General features: G+C 40.2%; 1 protein-coding gene and 1 non-coding gene across 2 annotated transcripts in view; both read left to right on the top strand.

The window, feature by feature from the left end:
• The window catches only part of ANKRD30BL (ankyrin repeat domain 30B like), a 38,055-nt gene extending 29,092 nt beyond the window's left edge, over positions 1–8,963 (top strand). Inside the window, exon 7 of the mRNA XM_074400184.1 lies at positions 8,845–8,963. Coding sequence (XP_074256285.1) covers positions 8,845–8,963 — 119 coding nt within the window. The remainder of the gene's footprint in view (positions 1–8,844) is intronic.
• LOC141584723 (U6 spliceosomal RNA) lies at positions 8,392–8,498 on the top strand. The gene has a single exon (XR_012517928.1). It is a non-coding gene; the product is annotated as a U6 spliceosomal RNA (small nuclear RNA).
• Positions 8,964–23,521: the final 14,558 nt, after the last annotated feature.

Here is a 23,521-nt window from a genome sequence, read left to right as displayed (position 1 = left end):
AAGCGTGAAGAGCTGTTGAATTTTGTCAAAGGCCTTCTCTGCATCTATTGAGATAATCATGTGGTTTTTGTCTTGTTCTGTTTATGTGGTGGTTTAATTTATAGACTTGCGTATGTTGAACCAGCCTTGCAGCCCCTGAGTGAAGCCTACTTGATCATGATGAATAAGCTTTTTGATGTGCTGTTGCAATCCATTTGACAGTATGTTATTGAAGATTTTAGCATCTGTGTTCATCATGGAGATTGGCTTGACTTTTTTTTTTCTTTCTTTCTTTTTTTTTTGTTTTTTGAGTCTTTGCCGGGTTTTGGTATCAGGATGATGTTGGCCTCATAAAATGATTTAGGAAGGATTCCTTCTCTGTATATTGTTTGGGATAGTTTCAGAATGAATCGTCCTAGCTCCTCTTTGTATGTCTGGTAGAATTCATCTGTGAACACTTCTGGGCCTGTACTGTTTTTGGCTGGTAGGCTATTAATTGCTACCTCAACTTCAGCCCTTGTTATTGGTCTGTTCAAGGTTTCAACTTGTTCCTGGTTTAGGCTTGGGAGGATGTAAGTGTCCAGGAATTTATCCATTTTTTTCCAGGTTGACTGGTGTATGTGCATAGAAGTATTTATAGTAATCTCTGATTGTAGTTTGTATTTCTGTGGAGTTAGTGGTGATATCCCCTTTGTCAGTTTTCATTGCATCTATATGATTCTTTTCCCTTTTCTTTTTAATTAACTTGGCTAGGGGTCTATTTTGTTGATCCTTTCAAAAAACCAGCTTCTGAGCAGAACGTATATTCTGTGGATTTGGGGTGGAGATTTCTGTAGATGTCCATTAGGTCTGCTTGGTCCAGATCTGAGTTCAAGTCCTGGACCTCCTTGCTAATTTTCTGTCTCGTTGATATGTCTGATATTAACAATGGAGTGTTAAAGTCTCCCACTATTACTTTGTGGGAGTCTAAGTCTCTTTGTAGGTCATTAAAAAATTGCTTTATGTATCTGGGTGCTATCCAGGTGTTCCTGTATTGCGTGTGTATATATTTAGGATCATTAGTCTTCTTGTTGCATTGATCCTTTTACCATTATGTAATGCCCTTCTTTGTGCCTTTTGATCTTTGTTGGTTTAAAGTCCATTTTATCAGAGACTAGGATTGCAGCTCCTGCTTTTTATTTTCTCTCTCCATTTACTTGATACGTCTTCCTCCATCCCTTCGTTTTTAGCCTACACATGTCCTTGCACATGAGATGGGTTTCCCAAATACAGCACACTGATGGGTTTTGACTTTTTTTTCTTGAGACGGACTCTCGCTCTTGTTACCCAGGCTGGAGTGCAATGGCGCAATCTCGGCTCACCGCAACCTCCGCCTCCTGGGTTCAGGCAATTCTCCTGCCTCAGCCTCCCGAGTAGCTGGGATTACAGGCATGCACCACCATGCTGAGCTAATGTTTTGTATTTTTAGTAGAGACAGGGTTTCACCATGTTAACCAGGATGATCTCGATCTCTTGACCTCGTGATCCACCCACCTCGGCCTCCCAAAGTGCTGGGATTACAGGCTTGAGCCACCACACATGGCTGGTTTTGACTTTTTATCCAATTTGGCAGTCTGTGTTTTTGATTGGGGCATTTAGTCCATTTACATTTCAGGTTAATACTGTTATGTGTGAATTTGATACTGCCATTTTGATGCTAGCTGGCTGTTTTGTCCTTTAGTTGACACATTTTCTTCATTGTGTCAGTGGTGTTTACCATTTGGTACATTTTTGTAGTGGCTGTTACTGATTGTTCCTTTCATTAATTAGTGCTTCTTTCAGGACCTCTTGTAAGGCAGGCCTAGTGGTGAGAAAATCTCTCAGTAGTTGCTTGTTCATAAAGGATTTTCTTTCTCCTTCGAGTGTGAAGCTTAGTTTGGCTGTATATCAAATTCTAGGTTGACAGTTCTTTTCTCTAAGGATGTTGAATATTGGCCCCCACTCTCTTCTCGCTTGTAGGGTTTGTGTGGAGAGATCCACATTGAGTCTGGTGAGCATCCCTTTGTCTCTTGCTGCCCTTAGCATTTTTTCCTTCGTTTTAACACTGGTGAATCTGATGATTATGTGCCTTGGGGTTGCTCTTCTTGAGGTATATCTTTCTGGTGTTCTCTGCACTTTCTGGACTTGAGTGGTGGCCTGCCTCGCTAGGTTGGGGAAGTTCTCCTGAATAATATCCTGAAGAGTGTTTTCCAGTTTGCATTCATTCCCTCTGTCACATTCACGTATGCCTATCAGACGTAGATTAGGTCTTTTCACATAATTCCATATTTCTTGGAGGCTTTGTTCATTTCTTTTCACCCTATTCTTGCCTTCTCATTTTATTTCATTGCATTGATCTTCAATCTCTTATATCCTTTCTTCTGCTTGGTCAATTCAGCTATTAAGGCTTGATGCATCATGAAGTTGTTGTGCTGTGTTTTTCAGCTCCATCAAGTCATTTCTATTCTTCTCTAAGCTGTTTATTCTAGTCAGCATCTCATCTAACCTTTCATCTAGATTCTTAATTTTTTTGCATTGGGTCAACACATGTTCTTTTAGCTCTGAGAAGTTTGTTTTTACCCACTTTCTGAAACCTGTTTCTGTCAGTTCATTGGATTCATTCTCCATCTATCTTTGATCCCTAGCTGGTGAGGAGTTATAATCCCTTGGAGGAGAGGCCTTCTTGTTTTTAGTGTTTTCTTCCTTTTTATGCTGGTTTCTTCCCATCTTAGTGGCTTTATCTACCTGTGGTCTTTGTAGTTGGTGACTTTCAGGTGGGGTCTCTAAGTGGATGTCCTTTTTATTGATGTTGAAGCTATTTATTTCTGCTTCTTAGTTTTTCTTCTAACAGGCCCCTCTGCTGCAGAACCACTGGAGGTCCATTCCAGATCTCACTCACCTTGGGATTGCCTGCGGGGGCTGCAGAACAGCAAGGGTTGCTGCTGGTTTCTCCCTCTGCTAACCTCATCCCAGAAGGGTACCCACCAGATGTTGGCCTGAGTTTTCCTTTATGAGGTGTCTTTTTGGGTATATGGGGCTCAGAGTGTTGCTTGAGGAGACAGTCTGTCCCTTATAAGAGCTCAAGTGCTGTCCTGGGAGTTCTGTTGTTTTGTGCAGAGGTGCTGGGCTGATACCTTTAAGTCTACTGCAGCTGAACTCATAACCACCTGTTTTCCCAGGTGCTCTGTCCTAGAAAGGTCAGTTTTATTTATAAATTCCTGTCATGCTGCTGCCTTTTTTCGTAGATGCCCTGCCCGGAACAGAGTAGTCTAGTCACAGTCTGTTAGCAGAGGTAGTGCTGAGCTGCCGCAGGCTCTGCCCAGCTACTGCATGAACTGCATCAGTAGTGGCAGACTGCCTTTTTAGTGGGGGCCCTTCCCCACACTGAGCTGGACCATCCCGGATCCAGCTGCACTTATGGTGAAACTTCTAATCCAGAGTGTTTCAGATTTCTTGTCTTGTGGGGTTGGTACCCATCAAGCCAGGTCGTCTAGTTTCCTGTCTCAGCCCCCTCCCTTTCAGTTGAATGGGTGGCTCTGTCTCCCAGGCATTCCAGACACCAGTCGAAATGGCCACCCAAACTTGTGTTAGTTTCTTTGTGCTGACCCAGCACTGGCTAAAACCACTGAAATGAAAACTCATGGCGCATTTCCTCTCAGGAATCTCCTGGTCTGTGGGCAGTGAAAACTTGTTTGGAAATGCAGTGAGCACTCATCCTCTGCACTGTTCTCGCTGGGAACTGCACTCTGGAGTTGTTTCTATTCAGCCATCTTGGATCCTCCCTAATCTCATGATTTGTAAGAAAAACTCTATGAGTTGTATCTTATTTATCATTCATATTTTGAATTACAGCTTCTTTTGATTATATATTTCCAACACAGACGTAAGTGTGATTTTCTGGAGGATCACTAGAAGTAGCATCAGATGCCATAGGGAAAATTCTTCACAATATACTCTATACATCTGTGTGTGTCTATATATATATATATATATATAGACACACACACACCACACATGTATACATATATATACACACACACACACCTATATACGTATATATATACACACACACATGCACACACGTTTATTTTGAAACAGTCTCACACTGTCTTTCACCTAGGTTGGAGTGCAATGGCATGATCTCAGTTCACAGCAACCTCGACCTCCTGGTTCACATGATTCTCCTACCTAAACCTTTTGAGTAGCTGGGATTACAGGTGCACAACACTATACCTGGCTAATTTTTAAATTTTTAGTAGAGATGAGGTTTCCGTATGTTGGCCACACTGGTCTCAAACTTCTTTCCTCATAATCCACCTGCCTCAGGAGCTGGGATTATAGGTGTGAGCCACTGCACCCAGCCACACGTAGAAGTGCAGTACTACATACAACACTGAACATTACACTGTGCTGGGATTACAGGCATGAGCCACAGTACCCAGCCACATAGATTTTCTTATTTCTCTTTTTAAGAATCCCGATCGTAAATGAGTTCAGAGTTATATGTAGAAGCACAATGCTTAGATGCAGATGTGTACATATAGAAGGATACAATACTTAGATTTAACAGTTATGAATAAATGTAATTATTATAACTGACTATAACAGTATTAGAAAAGTCATATATTGATAAAGCATTCTTCAGAAAAAGAGACTTAAAAACTTTGAGGAATTGCTTCTATCCAAATATTTGCATAGCTAAGGCTCTTACAATGGTGTGATTTATAGGATAGATATCAGAGTGTAAATCCAATTTTAAAAACGTAGTCAAATGTATTAATCTTATATTTTATGCCTATGTTTATTTTGTAATTCAGAGAAAGGCTTTTCCAATTCTGAAATCTTTAAAATCCTCTAGTAATTTATTTTTCATGGTGTTTAAATCATTATTAAAACTTTCTGGAATATAAACTCTATTAGGTTTGAAGTTCTGTCCAACTTTTTTTCAGTTATGTATTCACAGTGGGAATTCTTTCATTATACAAATATACATGTTATGGTTTAAATTCAGAGGAAATTATGATATGTTATTCTATTGTGTGCTAACTAAAATGCTCCTTTGTTGATTTAGAGTTCTCTTAGCCATAAGAAAAAAAAAAAGATCTCTTGCATGAAAATAGCATGTTGTGGGGGAAAATTGCCATGCTTGGACTGGAACTAGGCACAATAAAACAGCAAAACCCACTAAGGGCAAAGAAATTTTTGGAGGACATTGAAAGTGTGAAAGGAAAGAATGCTAATGTTCTAAAGGCTATAAAATTGGATAAGGAAGAATGAACAAAGATGGTATTTAAGGACAGTGGACAACTTAGCATTTTGACAACGAAGAATAAAATGGTCAGTTCTGAACTGGAGAATGTAAGACACAACTAGGAAACACTGGAAATGGAAATTCAATCATGTCATTGTAGACTGGCTACTGCTCTACATGAATGTGACCAAAGCCAGATAGGAGAAAGAAACTTCTTTCCAGAGAACAAAACATGAACAGGTTTATTTACAGGAGACAATGAATTCTCATACATCTAATCTGAAAGAGAACAGCAAGATTCTTTCTGAACAACTGTAATGCTTAGTGTAAAATTAACAGCCTAAAAATTCAGCTCCATCACACAAGATAAACTGTGAGAGAAAAGAGAAAGCAGGCCGCCATCTTTCCTGTTGGAGGAACTTAGTTATTCCAGCCTGCAGGCATTGGAGAGTACAGACCAACCAGGGGCATAGAGGTCCTGCAGCACAGCACAGCTGCTTTACCAAATCATGGCCAGACTGCTTCTGTAAGCGGGCTCCTGATCCTGTTCCTTCTTACTGAACAGGACCTCCCACCTGGGGCTTACAGCTACCCCCACAGGTGTTCCCTGGCCAATGGAGATTTGAAACATTCCTTAGACAGAGCTCCCACAGAGAAAGGTGGGCCACCAATTTGCTGTTTGGGTGACTAGGTGTTTTCGCCCATGGGCTTTGGAGAACCCAAGCTGACCAGGGGTGTAAGTAGTAGCTCAGCACAGCAGAGCCACCTTGCAAAAACATGGCCAGACTCTTGTTTAAGTCAATCCCCAACCACATTTCTAATCACTGCGTACAGCCTTTCAACCAGGGTCTCTGGCTGCCTTCACTGCTGTTCTCTGGCTGACAGATGTTTCAGGCCTCCCTGAGTCAGAGCTTCCAGAGAGAGGACCAGACTGTCATCTTTGTTGTTTGGGTGACTCAGGCATTTCAACCTTGGGGCTTCAGAGTGTCTGAGGCAACCAGGGGCTGAAGTGAACCCTCAGCACAGCACAGCTGCTCTACAGAAACATGGCCAGAGTTTTTTAAAAGCAAGTCTCTGATCTCGTTCCTCCTGACTAGACAAGACTTCTGAACGTGTTTCCAGCCACCTCTCATAGTTGTGTCCAGATTGGCAACAGGATTGTACCTCAGTGGTACAGAGCTCCCAGAGGAAGAGGCAGGCTATTATCTCTGCCTTTTTGCAGCTTACTAGTGATACCTTGAGGCACTGGAAGATATGAGGCAATAAGGGATTGGAGTGGACCCCCAGTATATCACAGCAGCCTTATGGAAAAGTGGCAAGCCAGTAGCAACTTGGCAATTCCTTGGACAGAGCTTCACAGATCAACTGAAATCCTCTCTTCCACTGCCTCTGCGGTGGATCTGCCCTTGTTACCTTCAGAATATCAAGAAATCAAAGACCCTAAGCGCCATACTGATAACTCTAACAAGCTGCAGTTGACCCAAGGAAGAAGGCAGTCCATCTCTTGTGGATAACACATAACCCCCACTGATTATCACCAGACAGGGAACCCTGGCTTGGGCGCACAGCACAGGCCCTCTATCCTGGGCTGATTACACTAAGTGATGGCTAACTCACATCTCTCTGGGGTAGAGCCCCCAGGAGACAAGCCAAGTCATGAAGCAGGAAGCCAGCTGATGTGAAGCCCAGAGGGCAGGCACAGCTATCTCTCTAGGCTCTACTTGGTCTTATGAGACACATTATCCCAGCACTTTAGGAGTGTGGAGGTCAGATCAGCCACATCTCATGTGAAGATTGCCCAGCAGAGATCAGGTTTGAGATTTTCCCTCTTAATAAAAGGAGACTTGCTTAAAAAAGAAGTCTGGCCACGTTTTTGTAGAGCAGCTGTGCTGTGCTGGGGTCTCACTTTTCAGACAGTTCTCTGAGACCTGATCTCTGCTGGGCATTCTTACACATGAGATGAAGCTGGTCTGACCTCAGCACTCCATAGTCTGCTTGCCTCTCCCAGGGCCCCAGCCTGGCCACACCTGCCTACAGGGCACTCTCAGCTGCCCACACCATAGCTTCTGTGCCAATGGAGCATACCTGAGCAGGGGAGAGATGCGGCAACGTGGCCATTCCAGGCACACACCAGCCTCTACATTGCCTCTCCATACTGCAGCTCTTAATACACAAACTTCCTATATCGCTTTACTGGTTTGTGTTTACATGAGTGGATTTTGCTGTACTTGCCCTACCAGCACATGAGAGTGTAGCACACACTTCAACCCACCTGAACTCCCATTGAAGAGATAGCCATGGTAGGCACAGAACCAAAAGAACCAACTCTGCCAACACCTTGCCCTTGAGTTAATGCTGTGCACGAAAAAGAAACCCTAATATACGTTGCTTGATTGCTGCTTAGGGGGTTACAGAGAAGGCACCCAGACCTGCACAGGCCAGCACCCCAGCCTGAACCAACACTACCTCCAGTGCAACAGCAGGCACAGCAGGGGTCCCCTGGCCCCCACCAAGCTGTCTTGCCTCCACCACTTCCACCATTGGGTGAATGCCAACAGGGAGTCAGGCACTTCTGCATCTGCTAGCACTCTGCCACAACTGCTACACTTTGCTGCCTTCAGTGCAGTAGACTCCAAACTTCAAGGAGCCAGAGAACAAAGTTGATACCCAATATAAATTTCTCAGAGTTAAAGCACACAGTCCAGGAATTTGGAGATGAATATCGGCCCCCTAAAATCCTCCAAAACCAAAGCCAGCTGGCTGCATCTGCCTTACACCACAGTCAAACCCTCAAGGTCATCAAATATGATAAAAGAAAAATACCCTGTCCAAAGGTCAGCAACCTCTAAGGTTGAAGGTGAATAAGCTCATAGAAATGAGGAAGAATCAGTGCAAGAACACTGAAACTCAAAAAGTCAGCATGCTTTCTTTCCTCTAGATGATTACATCAACTCTTCAGCCTGTTCAGAACTGGCCAGAGACTGACATGTCTGCAATGATACAAGTAGAATTCAGAATGTGGGTAGAAACAAAGTTCACTGAGTGAAAGAAGTATGTCATGATCCAATGCAAGGAAGCCAAAAATCATTGTAAAACATTGCAGGAGTTAACAGGCAATATAGCCAGTATAAAGAACCTTACCGGTGCTCGCTATGGCAGCATATATATTAAAATTGGAATGATATAGAGAAGATTAGCATGGCTCCTGCTTAAGGATGACATGCAAATTCATGAAGCATTCTATATTTTTAGGAAGAATCAATATCGTGATGTAGGTGACGGGATGCAGGCAGGAAACCACATTGCCTTGTGTGAACCTATGCAACAATTCTGCATGATCTCCATGTGTACCCTATAACCTGAAGTACAATTTTTTAAAAAAGAATAAACTGATGTGATAGAGCTGAAAAGCACACTACATGAATTTTTATAATGCAGCCACATGGTAATTGTGTGTGATTGCATTATAAAAATTCTTGTAATGTGTGTGGGCACCTAAGGGTGCCCTGTAAGCAGGTGTGGCCAGACTGGGGTCCTGGGAGAGGCAAGCAGACTAAGGAGTGCTGAGGTCAGACCAGCACCATCTCATGTGCAAGACCACCTAGTAGAATTGACCAAGCAGAGGGAAGAGTCTCAGAGCTTGAAAACTGGCTTTCTGAAAGAAAAGAGGCAAGAATGGGGGAAAAGAATAAAAAGGAATGAACAAAACATTTGAGAAATAAAGGATTATGTAAAAAGGCAAAATGTATGCCTTATTAATATACCTGAAAGATGACAAAAGTGTAACCAACTTGGAAAACATATTTCAGAATATCATTCATTAGAATTTCCCCAACCTAGCAAGACAGAACAACATTGAAATTCAGGAAATCCAGAGAACCTCAGATATGCCACGGGAAGAACATCCTAAGACACATAATCATCAGGTTCTCCAAGGTCAAAATGAAATAAAAATTGTCAAAGGCAGCTAGGGAGAAAGACAAGGTCACTTACAAAAGGAATCCCTTCAGACTAACAGTGGACTGCTCAGCTGAAACTCTACAAGCCAGAAGAGATATTCAAATTTTAAAGAAAAAATTTCAACCCAGAATTTCAAGTCCAGCAAAACTAAGTGTCTTAAGTGAAGGAGAAATAAGATCATTTTCAGGCAAGCAAATGCTGAGGGAGTTCATTACCAGCAGATCTACCTTACAAGAGCTCCTGAAAGTAGAACTTAATACGGAAAGAAAAGGTCATCACCAGCCACTACAAAAAGGCACTGAATTACACAGACCAATGATGCTAAAAAACCAACCACATACACAAGTCTGTGAAATTATCAATTAACAGTGTGATGACAGAATCAATCCATACATATCATTGCTAACCAATTGGGCTAAATGCTCCAAATGAAAGACATAGGGCAGCAAGATGAATAAAGAGCCAAGACTCATTTGAGTATGCTGTCTTTAAGAGACCCATCTCACATGAACTCCCACACATAGGCTCAAAATGAATGGAGAAAATTCCTTCAAGCAAATGGGAAACAGAAAAAAGCAGGTGTTGCAATCCTAGTTTCTGACAAAGCAGGCTATACAAATAAAGATAAAAACAGAAGAACATGGGCCTGGCACTGTGGCTCAAGCCTGTAATCCCAGCACTTTGGGAGGCCATGGCAGGCGAATCATGAAGTCAAGAAGTCAAGACAATCCTGGCCAACATGGTGAAACTCCGTCCCTACTAAAAATATATATAAAAAAAAAATTAGCTGGACGTGGAGGCATGCTCCTATAGTCCCAGCTACCTGGGAGGCTGAGTGAGGCAGGAGAATTGCTTAAACCCAGGAGGCAGAGGTTGCAGTGAGCTGAGATCGCGCCACTGCACTCCAGTCTGAGGCCTGGCAACAGAGCGAGACTCTGCCTCAAAAAAAAAAAAAAAAAAAGAAAGAAAGAAAGAAAGAAAAAGAGAGAGAGAGAAGGACATTACAAATGTGGCCCTGACCTTTGATAAATGTTATTATTGCTTGATACCAATCTGGGCTATCCTTTTTGTTCAAACCAATAGGATAGATGATTTACTGAGGTTTGGGAGCTTCTGCCCCCTGGAGAGTCCCGGATCTCCCAAAATTTGGTTCAGAGCTAAGGTTAATTTTGCTTTATAGCTCCTTTTGTGAAGTTTTTCTCATTTCCGGTAAGGAAGACAAGTTTTTCTGCTTCCATGATGGTGGAGAGCAGGCACTTCCTTTCTTGAGTTTCAGCTTGCTTCTGACAGGAAAGGTGAGTGTGAATTTTTTCCTGCTTCCAAGATGGTAGAGAACAGTCATCAGCCTGAGACTTATTTCCAGGTAAGTGGCTAAATTAGAGATTTGTCTTAAAATTTTTCCTTAATGACTAAAATTTAAGGTTACCAACCACTTGGTTTTAATTTCTCCTTAACATTATAACACTCAGTCATCATATTTATTGTGCATTTTTTAATCTTGCTTAACTTTTTTATTTATTTATGTTTGGGATTTTGTTGTTATTTCACTTTTCTTCCATCAAGTATGACCATATCTTTCTGACTTGGTCAAATCCAAGGGAATATTCCAAATTTTTGGAAGCAAGTCATCTGAATTGGCTAAAACTCTTGTAGCTGCCAAGTATGTATTTTCTAGTGAGCAGAAATTCCTTTTTTTTTTTTTTTTGAGACGGAGTTTCGCTCTTGTTACCCAGGCTGGAGTGCAATGGCACGATCTCGGCTCACCGCAACCTCCACCTCCTGGGTTCAGGCAATTCTCTTGCCTCAGCCTCCTGAGTAGCTGGGATTACAGGCACGCGCCACCATGCCCAGCTAATTTTTAGTATTTTTAGTAGAGACAGGGTTTCACCATATTGACCAGGATGGTCTCGATCTCTTGACCTCGTGATCCACCCGCCTCGGCCTCCCAAAGTGCTGGGATTACAGGCTTGAGCCACCGTGCCCGGCCTTTTTTTTTTTTTTTAACCTAAAACTTTCTGTCCACATAAGGCCATCTTTTGTCAGCCAAGACCATCTTTTGCCAGCCAAGGCCAGACTGAAGGAGCAGTGGTGACCTTTCAATCCTAACATTCTGCCCTGTTCCCTACAGCAACCTGAGTTTGGTTCCTAAATCTAGTTCTTTCTGGTTTGGTATTTGTTACTTTTAAAATATCAGCAGTTTGTCCCAGCTATGATGTGGTAGTAAGAGATTCAAAAGGATTTTATTTAAGAGCTTTATAATTAAAAGCAGATTTCTTATTTTTATTATTATGCTTTAAATTTTGTGGTACATGTGCAGAACATGCATGTTTGTTACTTAGGTATACACATACCGTGGGGGCTTGTTGCACCCATCAACCCATGATCTACCTTATGTATTTCTCCTAATGCTATTTCTCCCCTAGGCCCAACCCCGACAGGCTCCGGTATGTGATGTTCCCCTCCCTGTGTCCATGTACTCTCATTGTTCAACTCCCACTTATGAGTGTGAAAATGTGGTGTTTGGTTTTCTGTTCTTGTGTCAGTTTGCTGAGAATGATGGTTTCTAGCTTCATCCATGTCCCTGAGAAGGACATGAACTCATTCTTTTTCATGGCTGTGGGTGTATATGTGTGACACTTTCTTTATCCAGTTTATTATTGATGGGTATTTGGGTTGGTTCCAAGTTTTTGCTATTGTGAACAGTGCTGCAGTAAACATACGTGTGCATATGTCTTTGTGGTAGAATGATTTATAATCCTTTGGGTATATACCCAGTAGTGGCATTGCTGGGTCCAATGGCATTTCTATTTCTAGATCGTTGAGGAATCACCACACTGTCTTCCACAATGGTTGAACTAATTTACACTCCCACCAACAGTGTAAAAGAGTTCCTATATCTCTACATCCTCTCCAGCATCTGTTGTTTTCTGACTTTTCCAATAATTGTTTTGCTAAAATGACAAGTGATGATGAGCTTTTTATTATATGTTTGTTGGCTTCATAAATGTCTTCTTTAGAGGAGTGTCTGTTTGTATTCTTTACCTACTTTTTGATGGAGTTGGTTTTTTTCTTGTAAACTTAAGTTCTTTATAGATTCTGCATATTAGCCCTTTGTCAGATGGATAGATTGCAAAAATTTTCTCCCATTCTGTGGGTTGCCCGTTCACTCTGATGATAGCTGTGTTTTGTTTCCTTTTAGTTTTCTGTGCAGAAGCTTTTTAGTTTAATTAGATCTCATTTGTCAATTTTGACATTTGTTGCCATTGCTTTTGGTGTTTTAGTCATAAAGTCTTTGCCCATGCCTATGTTCTGAATGGTATTGCCTAGGTTTTTTTTTCTAGGGTTTTTATAATTTTAGGTCTTCTGTTTTACACTTTAATCCATCTTGTGTTAATTTTTTTATAAGGTGTAATTAAGGGGTCCAGTTTCAGTTTTCTACATATGGCTAGCCAGTTTTCCCAACACCGTTTATTAAATAGGGAATCTATTACCTATTGGTTTTTTTGTTTTTTTGTTTTTTGTTTTTTGTTTTGTTTTTGTTTTGTTTTTTTTTTTGGTCTTGTTTGTCAAAGATCAGATGGTTTAGCCAATGTGTTCACACGGTGTTTCTTTTACAAGATGACTATTTCACAAACCTTCCACAACTTGCTCAAATCTTTAGCTTTATTCTATTTAAGTCAAAACAATTTTTAACCTTCTGAACTAAGCAAAAATTTACATTGTAATGTCTTATCATGTTTTACTGAACGCACATTTCACTTTTTCCAGAAAGCTTCCATGTAAAACTTTTTAATTAGTTTCAATTACATGTTACAATGTTAGCTCTTAGCAATTTTTTTTTTTTTTTTTTTTTTTTTTTTTTTTGGTGAAACACCTGGCAGGTAAGTTATTTTAATTTTGAACTAGGTATGAAGTCTAGGACACCAGACACAAGTGCCAATTAGAGAGCTTTTTTATCGATAAACATCACCCACAACACGTAAAAATACACAAAATAGATCTAGTAGTTGTAAGATTTTTCATTTGCCAGTTTTTGGCTTTCTTTTCTCCTTTCTTTTCTTTTCTTTTCTTTTCTTTTCTTTTTTTTTTTTTACAATTAACTGATAATATTCATATAGATAGATTGCCATCAAATGTTTCAATTTAACAGGAGATTATAGAACACACTTAAAGAACATTCAGATTTGAAGAAAATATATATGTAGGTAAGGACTCATAGTATTTATCTTCTATATCACTTTTAATTTAGAATTTAATTGTTTACTGTAACATTTCTCTGTATAATATTTCATGTATGTTACTCATATTTGTAGAGATTACCCATATCTCAGGGGTGAAGACTATACATATTAAATGTATTCATTCTCCTATCTTCTGAAGCACTTAAGTCAGAGGAACTAAATTATTCATTCTATTTTGACAACTCACTATCTTGTAACATATTATAATGCTTAGAAGAGCTCAGTAAAACAAAGCTCTAGTTACCTCGAAATTGTTTGTTTTTAATACTTCATTAGGAAATAAATTCCAATTCAAATTTTATTAATTATGCCCCTTGTTCTTCCATGTCTTAGTACCCCATATTGAAATTGGCTCTCAGAAAAGCTTCCGGAGAGGAAGTCTCCTAGTTGGAGACCTATAATCCTCATTTTTTATTACTGTACACTGTTGTTTCCCTGAAAGTAAGGGAGAATCCTTGGGGATTGTGATCTATTTCTTTTCACTTTTCCTACGATTTTCCTTCCCATGGTTTGGAATTTTTTTGTTTTTGTTTTTTTTGGAATTAAGTTCTGAAGCACATGTGCAGATCTTGCAGGATTGTTGGATAGGCAAACACATGCCATGGTGGTTTGCTGCCTACATCTCCCCATCACCTACATGAGACACTTCTCCCAATGTTCTTGTTCTGTGTTTTTCAGCTCCGTGAAGTCATTTATGTTCTTCTCTAAGTTGGATATTCTAGTTAGCATTTCATCTAAAATTTTTTCAAGGTTTTTAGCTTCTTTGCATTAGGTTAGAACATGTTCCTTTAGCTCAGGGAAGTTTGTTATTACCCATCTTCTGAAGCCTGCTTCTGTCAATTCATCAAATTCATTCTCCATCCAGTTTTGTTCCCTTGGTCGTTAGGAGTTGTGATCCCTTGGAAGAGGAGAGGCGTTCTAGTCTGTGGCGATTTCATCCTTTTTTGTGCTGTTTTTTTACAATCTTTGTGGATTTTTCTACCGTTGGTCTTTGAAGTTGGTGACTTTTGGATGGGATCTCTGAGTAGACTTTCTTTCTTTGATGTTGAAGCTACTTCTTTCTCTCTCTCTCTCTCTCTCTTTTTTTTTTTTTTTAGTTTTTCTTATAACAGGCCTCTCTGCTGTAGGATTACTGGAGGTCCACTGGAGACTGTGTTTGCCTGGGAATCGCCTGTGGGGCTGCAGAACAGCAATGGTTGCTGCCTGTTCTTTCCACGGTAGCTTCATCCCAGAAGGGTACCCTACAGATATCAGCCAGAGCTCTCCTCTATGAGGTATCTTTTTGGATATATGGGGGTCAGTGAGCCACTTGAGGAGTCAGTCTCTCCCGTATCTGAGTTCAAATGTTGTGCTGGGAGCTTCATTGCTCCGTTGAGAGCTGCTGGGCAGGGACGTTTAAGTCTGCTGCAGCAGAACTCACAGATACCCCTTTCCCAGGTTCACTGTCCCTGGAAGGTGGGGTTTTATTTATAAGTCTCTGATGTGCTGCTGCCTTTTTGTCAGAGGTGTCCTGCTCAGCAAGGAGGGAGTCTAGTCACAGTCTGCCTGTAGAGGCACTGCTGAACTGCTGTGGGCTCAGTCCAGATGCTGTGTAAACTTTGCTTTTGTTTACATAGGTAAGGTTAGAACTGCCTCAGCATCGGCGGATTCCCTTCCCCCCACTGAGCTCCATCACCCCAGGTGGAGCTCAAACTGTTCTGCTGACAGCAAAACTGTCATGCCAGTGGGCTTCAGTTGGCTGGTCTTTGTTGTGGGGTACCTGCCACTCTAGGTCACTTGGCTCCCTGCATTCAGCTCCCCCTTTTTTCTGGGGAGTGGGAGGCTCTGTCTTACAGGCATTCCAGGCGCCGGCCAAAATGGCCACTGAGATTTGTGCTGAAAACCCATGGCACTGGCTCAAATGGCCTCTTAGATTCGTGCTGGTAAGCCACAGTGCTTGTTGGCCCAGCTAAAATCTCCTGGTGCTGGATATAAAGACCATCGGAGAAGTGCAGTATCTGAACTGAAGTCCAGTAGTGGCTTTAGAATTTCCCCAATGGCCTCTGTTGGGTAGGAAGGGCATCCTTCAGCCAGTTGCACTTCCCAGGTAAGGCAGTGCTCCACCCTGCCTCAGTTTGCCCCCTTAGGCTATGCCCACTGTGCAAGCAGTTCCATTGATGTGAACCTGGTACCTTGGTTGGAAATGCTGAGGTCACTTGTCTTCTGCATTGCTCTCACTGGGAACTGTGTTCCAGAGCAGTTCCTATTCTGCCATCTTGGCAGAAGTATGGAAGCTTCTAAAGAAGCTTTAAGTGCTAGTAAATATAGATTAAATGAATGAATGATAGATAAGCAAAAGAATTAGAGAAAGAAGGCAGAAGGAAAAAGGAAGAAGAGACAGAAGAAAATGGAGGAGACCATTGTGGGGGGGAGGAGAAGAGAGAGAACTAATGGCTGTAATAATTTTATTTAAAAAACATTATCTACAATAATTAGTATCACCCAATAGAAATGTGTTACTTAAGGGGAACACTCAACTCATCAGCAATGAAAAGCAGCTAGGACACTGAAATTGATATTCCATATCATCAACTAAGTCAAATTTATTTTATTAAAAATATTTGATTGATAAGAGAAGTAGCTTTTCTGTTTAGATTTTGGAGAGATAATCAAAACAAATGCCAATGTTTACTATTCTTTCAAGCCATGTCCTCATAAGTTTTAATTTTAGTGAGATAAGGGAAAAATGACTGTGGATAGTGACATTTCTCATTACTATGACAACAGTCTCTCAAAGTTCTCACAGCACAATAATATAGTTTTAAAGACCTGTTTATCAAATACTTTCACCTGAAATTAAGAAAATATTTAAGGAGAATGAAACCAACTGGTGATTTTATCCTCATCATTTTTAAAGAATTTTTTTTATTTCACTTTAAGTGCATAGTGTATCTGGCATTTCTCCCCATGTTATCCTTCCGCACCCTCCACTCCCTCCCCACCTCCCCACTGTCCGTCTCCTAACCCCCGCAACTGCCCCCACTGTGTGATGGTTTTCTCCCTGAGTTCACGTGTTCTCATTGTTCCACACCCACCTATGAGTGAGAACATGTGGTGTTTGGCTTTCTGTTCTTGTGTCAGTTTGCTGAGAATGATGGTTTCCAGATTCATCCAAGTTCCTATGAAGGACATGAACTCATGAACTCATCGTTTTTTATGGCTGCTTACTATTCCATGGTGTATATGTACCACATTTTCTTTGTCCAGTCTATCATTGATGGGCATTTGGGTTGGTTCCAGGTCTTTGCTATTGTACACAGAACTGCAATGAACATATGTGTGCATGTGTCTTTATAGTAGAACAATTTATAGTTCTTTAGGTATATACCCAATAATGGGATTGCTGGGTAAAATGGAATTTCTATTTCTAGATCCTTGAGAAATCGCCACACTGTCTTCCACAATGGTTGAACTAATTTACACTCCCATCACCTGTGTAAGAGTGTTCCTATTTGTCCACATTCTCTCCAGCATCTGCCATTCTAACTGGCATGAGATGATATCTCAGTGTGGTTTTGGTTTGCATTTCTCTAATGACCATGGATGATGAGCATTTTTTCATATGTTTGTTGGCCTCATATATGTCTTCTTTTGAAAAGTGTCTGTTCATATCCTTTTCCTACTTTTAAATGGGATTGTTTGTTTTTTTCTTGTATATCTGTTTTAGGTCTTTGTAGATTCTGGATATTAGCCCTTTGTCAGATGGGTAGATCGCAAACATTTTTTGCCATTCTCTTGGTTGCTGATTTGCTCTAATGGTGATCTCTTTTGCTGTACAGAAGCTGTGGAGGTTAATTAGATCCGATTTGTCTATCTTGGCTTTTATTACCATTGCTTTTGGTGTTTTAGTCAGGAAGTCCATGCCTATGCCTATGTCCTGTATGGTTTTGCCTACATTTTTTTCTAGAGTCTTTATGCTGTTAGGTTTTATGTTTAAATCTTTGATCCATATGGAGTTAATTTTAGTGTAAGGTGACAGGTAGGGGTCCAGTTTCTGCTTTTAGCATGTTGCTAGCCAGTTTTTCCAACACCATTTATTAAACATGGAGTCCTTTCCCCATTGCTTGTTTTTGCCAGGTTTGTCAAAGATCAGATGGTTGTAGATGTGTGGTATTCCTTCTGAGGTCTCTGTTCTGTTCCATTGGTCTATGTCTCTTTTTTGGTACCAGTACCATGCTGTTTTGATTACTGTAGCCTTGTAGTATAGTTTGAAGTCAGGCAATGTGATGTCCCTGGCTTTGTTCTTTTTGCTTAGGATTGTCTTGGCTATGTAGGATCTCTTGTGATTCCATATGAAGTATAAAGTGTTATTTTTTCATTTCTGTGAAGAAGATCATTGGTTGCTTAATGGGGATAGCATTGAATCTATAATTATTTTGGGCAGTATGGCCATTTTCACGATATTGATTCTTCCTAACCCTAAGCATGGAATATTTCTCCATCTGTTTGTGTCCTCTCTTATTTCATTGAGCAGTGGTTTGTAGTTCTCCTTGAAGAGGTCCTTTACATCCTTTGTTAGTTGTATTCCTTGGTATTTTATTCTCTTTGTAGCAGTTGTGAATGGGAGTTTACTCTTGATTTGGCTCTCTGTTTGTCTGTTGGTATATAGGAATGCCTGTAATTTCTAAACAATTATTTTATATCATGAGACTTTACTGAAATTGCTTATCAGTTTGAGAAGATTTTGGACTGATACTATGGTCTTCTAAATATACAGGCATGTCATCTGCAAATAGAGACACTATGACTTCCTGATTTCATAATTGATTACCCTTTATTTCTTTTTCTTGGCTGATTGCTCTGGCTACAACATCCAATAATATGTTGAATAGGAGTGGTGAGAGAGGACATTCTTTTCTAGTGCCTGATTTCAAAGGAATCTTCCAGCTTTTACCTGTTCAGTATGATATTGGCTGTAGGCTTGTCATACATAGCTTTTATCATTTTATGATAAATTCCATCAGCACCTAGTTTATTGATACTTTTTAGCATGAAGTGCTGTTGAATTTTATCAAAGACCTTCTCTGCATCTATTGAGATAATCATGTGGTTTTTGTCTTTGGTTCCTTTATGTGATGGATTACATTTATGGATTTGCATATGTTGAACCAACCTTGCATTCCTGGGGTGAAGCCTACTTGGTCGTGATGGATAAGCTTCTAGATGTGCTGTTGCAGTCTGTTTGCCAGTATTTTATTGAAGATTTTTTCATAGATATTCACTGGAGATTGGGCTGAAGTTTTCTTTTTTAGTTGAGTCTCTGCCCGGTTTTGGTATCAGGATGATGTTGGTCTTACAAAATGAGTTAGAGAGGATTCCCTCTTTTAATATTGTTTGATAGTTTCAGAAGGAATGAAACCAGCTTCTTTTTGTATTTCTGGTAGAATTCGGCTCTCAACCCTCTGGATCTGACCTTTTTTTGGTTGGTAGGCTATTGATTCCTGCCTCTACTTCAGCCCTTGTTATTGGTCTACTCAGGGTTTCAACTTCCTCCTGGTTTCGTCTTGGTAGAGTACAAGTGTCTAGGAATTTATCCATTTCATCCAGGTTTACTGGTTTATATGCATAGAGTTATTTGTAGTAATCTCTGATTGTAGTTTCTATTTCTGCGGAGTCAGTGGTGATATCACCTTTATCATTTTATTTATCATTTTCTATTGCATCTGTTTTATTCTCCTCCCTTTTCTTTTTTATTAATCTGGCTAGAAGTCTATCTATTCTGTTGATCTCTTTGAAAAATCTGCTCCTGGATTTATTGATTTTATGAAGGGCTTTTTGTATTTCTATCTCCTTCAGTTCTGTTCTGATCTTAGTTATTTCTTGTCTTCTGCTAGCTTTTGAATTTTTTTGACCTTGCTCCTCTAGCTCTTTCAATTTTTATGATGGAGTGTCAATTTTAGATCTTTCCTTGCTTCTCTAGTTGGCATTTATTGCTATAAATTGCCTTCTCGACACTGCTTTAAAAGTGTCCTGGAGATTCTGGCACATTGTGTCTTTGTTCTCATTTGTTTCAAAGAACATCTTTATTTCTGCCTTCATTTTATTGTTTATCCAGTCGACATCCAGGAGCCAGTTGTTCTATTTTCATGAAGTTCTGCAATTCTGAGTTGGTTTCTTAATTCTGAGTTCTAATTTGATTGCATATGGTCTGAGAGACTGTTTGTTATGATTTTCTTTGTTTTGCATTTGCTTAGAAGTGATTTATTTCCAATTATTTGGTCACTTTTAGAGTAGGTGCTGTGTGGTGCTGAGAAGAATATATATTTTATGGATTTGGTTTGGATATTTCTGTAGATGTCTATTAGGTCTGCTTGGTCCAGATCTGAGTTCAAGTCCTGGACCTCTTGTTAATTTTCTGTCTCAATGATATGTCTAATAGTGACAATGGAGTGTTAAAGTCTCCGAATATGATTATGTGGGAGTCTAAGTCTCTTTGTAGGTCATTAAGAACTTGCTTTATGTACCTGGTTGCTACCCAGGTGCTCCTGTATTGAGTGCATAAATATTTAGGATCATTATCCCTTCTTGTTGCATTGATCCTTTTACCTTTAGGTAATGCCTATCTTTGTTTCTTTGATCTTTGTTGGTTTAAAGTCCGTGTTATCAGAGACTAGGATTGCAGCTCCTGCATTTTATTTTGCTCTCAATTTGCTTGACACATCTTTCTGCATCCCTTTTTTTTCAGCCTACATGTGTCCTTGCACATGAGATGGGTTTCCTGAATACAGCACACTGATGGGTTTTGACATTTTATGCAATCTGGTGGTCTATGTCTTTTGATTGGGGCATTTAGTCCATTTACATTTAAGGTTAATTTTGTTATGTGTGAATTTGATACTGCCATTTTGATGCTAACAGGCTGTTTTTTCCTTTACTTGACACATTTTCTTCATTGTGTTGATGGTCTTTACCATTTGGTACATTTTTGGAGTGGCTGTTACTGATTGTTCCTTTCCTTGATTAGTGCTTCTTTCAGGAGCTCTTGTAAGGCAGGCCTCATGGTGAGAAAATCTCTCCGTAATTGCTTGTCCATAAAGGATTTTCTTTCTCCTTCAAATGTGAAGCCTAGTTTGGCTGGATATCAAATTCTAGGTTGACAGTTCTTTTCTCTAAGGATGTTGAATATTGGCCCCCAGTCTCTTCTGACTTGTAGGGTTTGTGTGGAGAGATCCGTTGTGAGTCTGGTGGGCTTCCCTTTGTGGGTACCCCGACTTTCTCTTTTGCTACTTTTAGCATTTTTTCCTTCATTTCAACCATGGTGAATCTGATGATTATGTGCCTTGGGGTTGCTCTTCTTGAGGTATATATTTGTGGTGTTCTCTATACTTCCTGGACTTGAATGGTGGCCTGCCTTGCTAGGCTGGGGACGTTCTCCTAGATAATATCCTGAAGAGTGTTTTCCAGCTTGCATTCATTCTCTCTGTACATTGAGGTACGCCTTTCAAATGTAGATTAGGTCTTTTCACAAAATCCCATATTTCTTGGAGGGTTTGTTCATTTCTTTTCACTCTTTTCTCTCTATTCTTGCCTTCTCATTTTACTTCATTGCACTGATCTTCAATCTCCGATATTTTTTCTTCTGCTTGGTCAGTTCTGCTTTGAAACTTGTGTAAGCTTCATGAAGTAGTCATGCTGTGTTTTTCAGCTCCATGAAATCGTTTCTATTCTCTAATCTATTATAATCAGTGTATCATCTAACCTTTTTTCTAGGTTCTTAATTTCTTTGCATTGGGTTAGCACATGTTCTTTTAGCTCTGAGAAGTTTGTTATTACCCACCTTCTGAAGCCGATTTCTGTCAATTCATCAGATTCATTCTCCATGTATCTTTGATGCTTAGCTGGTGAGGAGTTATGATCCCTTGGATGAGAAGAGGTTTTCTGGTTTTTGGTGTTTTCTTCCTTTTTGTGCTGCTTTCTTCCCATCTTAGTAGCTTTATTTACCTGTGGTCTTTGTTGTTGGTGACTTTCAGGTGGGGTCTCTAAATGAACGTCCTTTTTATTGATGTTGAAGCTATTTCTTTCTGCTTAGTTTTTCTACTAACAGTCAGGCCCCTCTGCTGCAGGATCACTGGAGGTGCTCTGAAGATCCCACTCACCTGGGGATCACCCGTGGGGCTGCAGAACAGCAAGGGTTGCTGCCGGTTTCTCCCTTTGCTGTCCTCATCACAGAAGGGTACTCACCAGATATTGGCCTGTGCTTTTCTTTATGAGGTGTGTTTTTCAGTATATGGGGCTCATAGAGTTGCTTGAGGAGACATTCTGTCCCTTGCAAGAGCTCAACTGCTGTGCTGGGAGTTCTGTTGTTTTGTGCAGAGCTGCTGGGCTGGTACCTTTAAGTCTGCTGCAGCTGAACTCATAACCTCCTGTTTTCCCAGGTGCTCTGTCCTAGAAAGGTCAGCTTTATTTATAAGTTCCTGTCATGCTGCTGCCTTTTTTCACAGATGCCCTGTCTGGCATGAAGTAGTCTGCATTGGTAGTGGCAGACTGCCTTGGCAGTGGGGGATGCCCTTCCCCCCATGGAGCTGTGCCATCCCAATTCCAGCTGTGCTTGTTGTGAAACTCCTAATCCAGAGTGTTTCAGATTTTTTGTTTTGTGGGGGTGGTATCCATCAAGCCAGATCACCTGGTTTTCTGTCTGAGCCTCCTCCTTTCAGTTGAATGGGCAGCTCTGTCTCCCATTCATTCCAGGCACCAGTTGAAATAGGCACCGAAACTTTTGTGAGTTTCTTTGTGCTGACCCATTCCTGGCTTAAACTGCTGAAATGAAAACTCATGGCGCTTTTATGCTCAGAAATCTCCTGGTCCTGTTGGCAGTGAAAACTTGTTTGGAAATGTAGTGAGCACTCACCCTCTGCGCTGTTCTTGCTGGGAACTACATTCCGAAGATGTTCCTATTCAGCCATCTTAGATCCTCCTTAATCTTATGATTTCTAAGAAAAACTTTATAAGTCATATCTTATTTATTCAAATTTTGAATTAAAGGCTTCTTTTGTATTATATGTTTACACCACAGACGAAACGGTGATTTTCTGGAGGATCACTGGAACTAGCATCAGACAACATAGGGAAAATTCTTCACAATATACTATAGACATCTGTGTGTATTAGACACATGTATATATAAATATACACACATGCATATATATATATATATATATATATATATATATATACATACACACACACACCTATATACGTATGTGTGTGTATATATATATACGCACACACACACACATGCACACACGTTTATTTTGAAACAGAGTGTCACACAGTCTGTCACGCAGGTTGGAGTGCAATGGCATGATCTCAGCTCACAGCAATCTCCACCTCCTGGTTCACATGATTCTCCTACCTAAACCTTTGAGTAGCTGGGATTACAAGTGCACACCACCATACCTGGCTAATTTTTTCATTTTTAGTAGAGATGAAGTTTCCCTATGCTGGCCACGCTGGTCTCAAACTTCTGACCTCGTGATCCACCCACCTCAGCAGCTAGGATTATAGGTGTGAGCCACTGTGCCCAGCCACATATAGAAGTGCAGTACTACATACAACACTGAACATTACATGCTGCTGGGTTTACAAGTGAGAGCCACAGTATCCAGCTACATGTATTTTTTTATTTCTCTTTTTAAGAATCTCGATCTTAAATGAGTTCAGAGTTGTATGTAGAAGCGCAATGCTTAGATGCAGATGTGTACATATAGAAGGATACAATACTTAGATTTAACAGTTATGAATAAATGTAATTATTATAACTGAATATAACCATATTAGAAAAGTAATATATTGATAAAGCATTCTTCAGAAAAAGGAATTTAAAAACTTAGAGGAACTACTTCTAGCTAAGGCTCTTACAATGGTGTGATTTATAGGATAGATATCAGAGTGTAAATCCAATTTTAAAAACGTAGTCAAATGCCTATGGTTATTTTGTAATTCAGAGAAAGGCTTTTCCAATTCTGAAATTCTTTAAAATCCTCTAGTGATTTATTTTTCATGGTGTTTAAATCAATATTGCAACTTTCTGGAA

Source organism: Saimiri boliviensis, chromosome 5, assembly GCF_048565385.1.
Source record: "Saimiri boliviensis isolate mSaiBol1 chromosome 5, mSaiBol1.pri, whole genome shotgun sequence".
Classification (NCBI taxonomy): domain Eukaryota; kingdom Metazoa; phylum Chordata; class Mammalia; order Primates; family Cebidae; genus Saimiri; species Saimiri boliviensis.
This window is presented reverse-complemented; position numbering and strand designations above follow the sequence as displayed.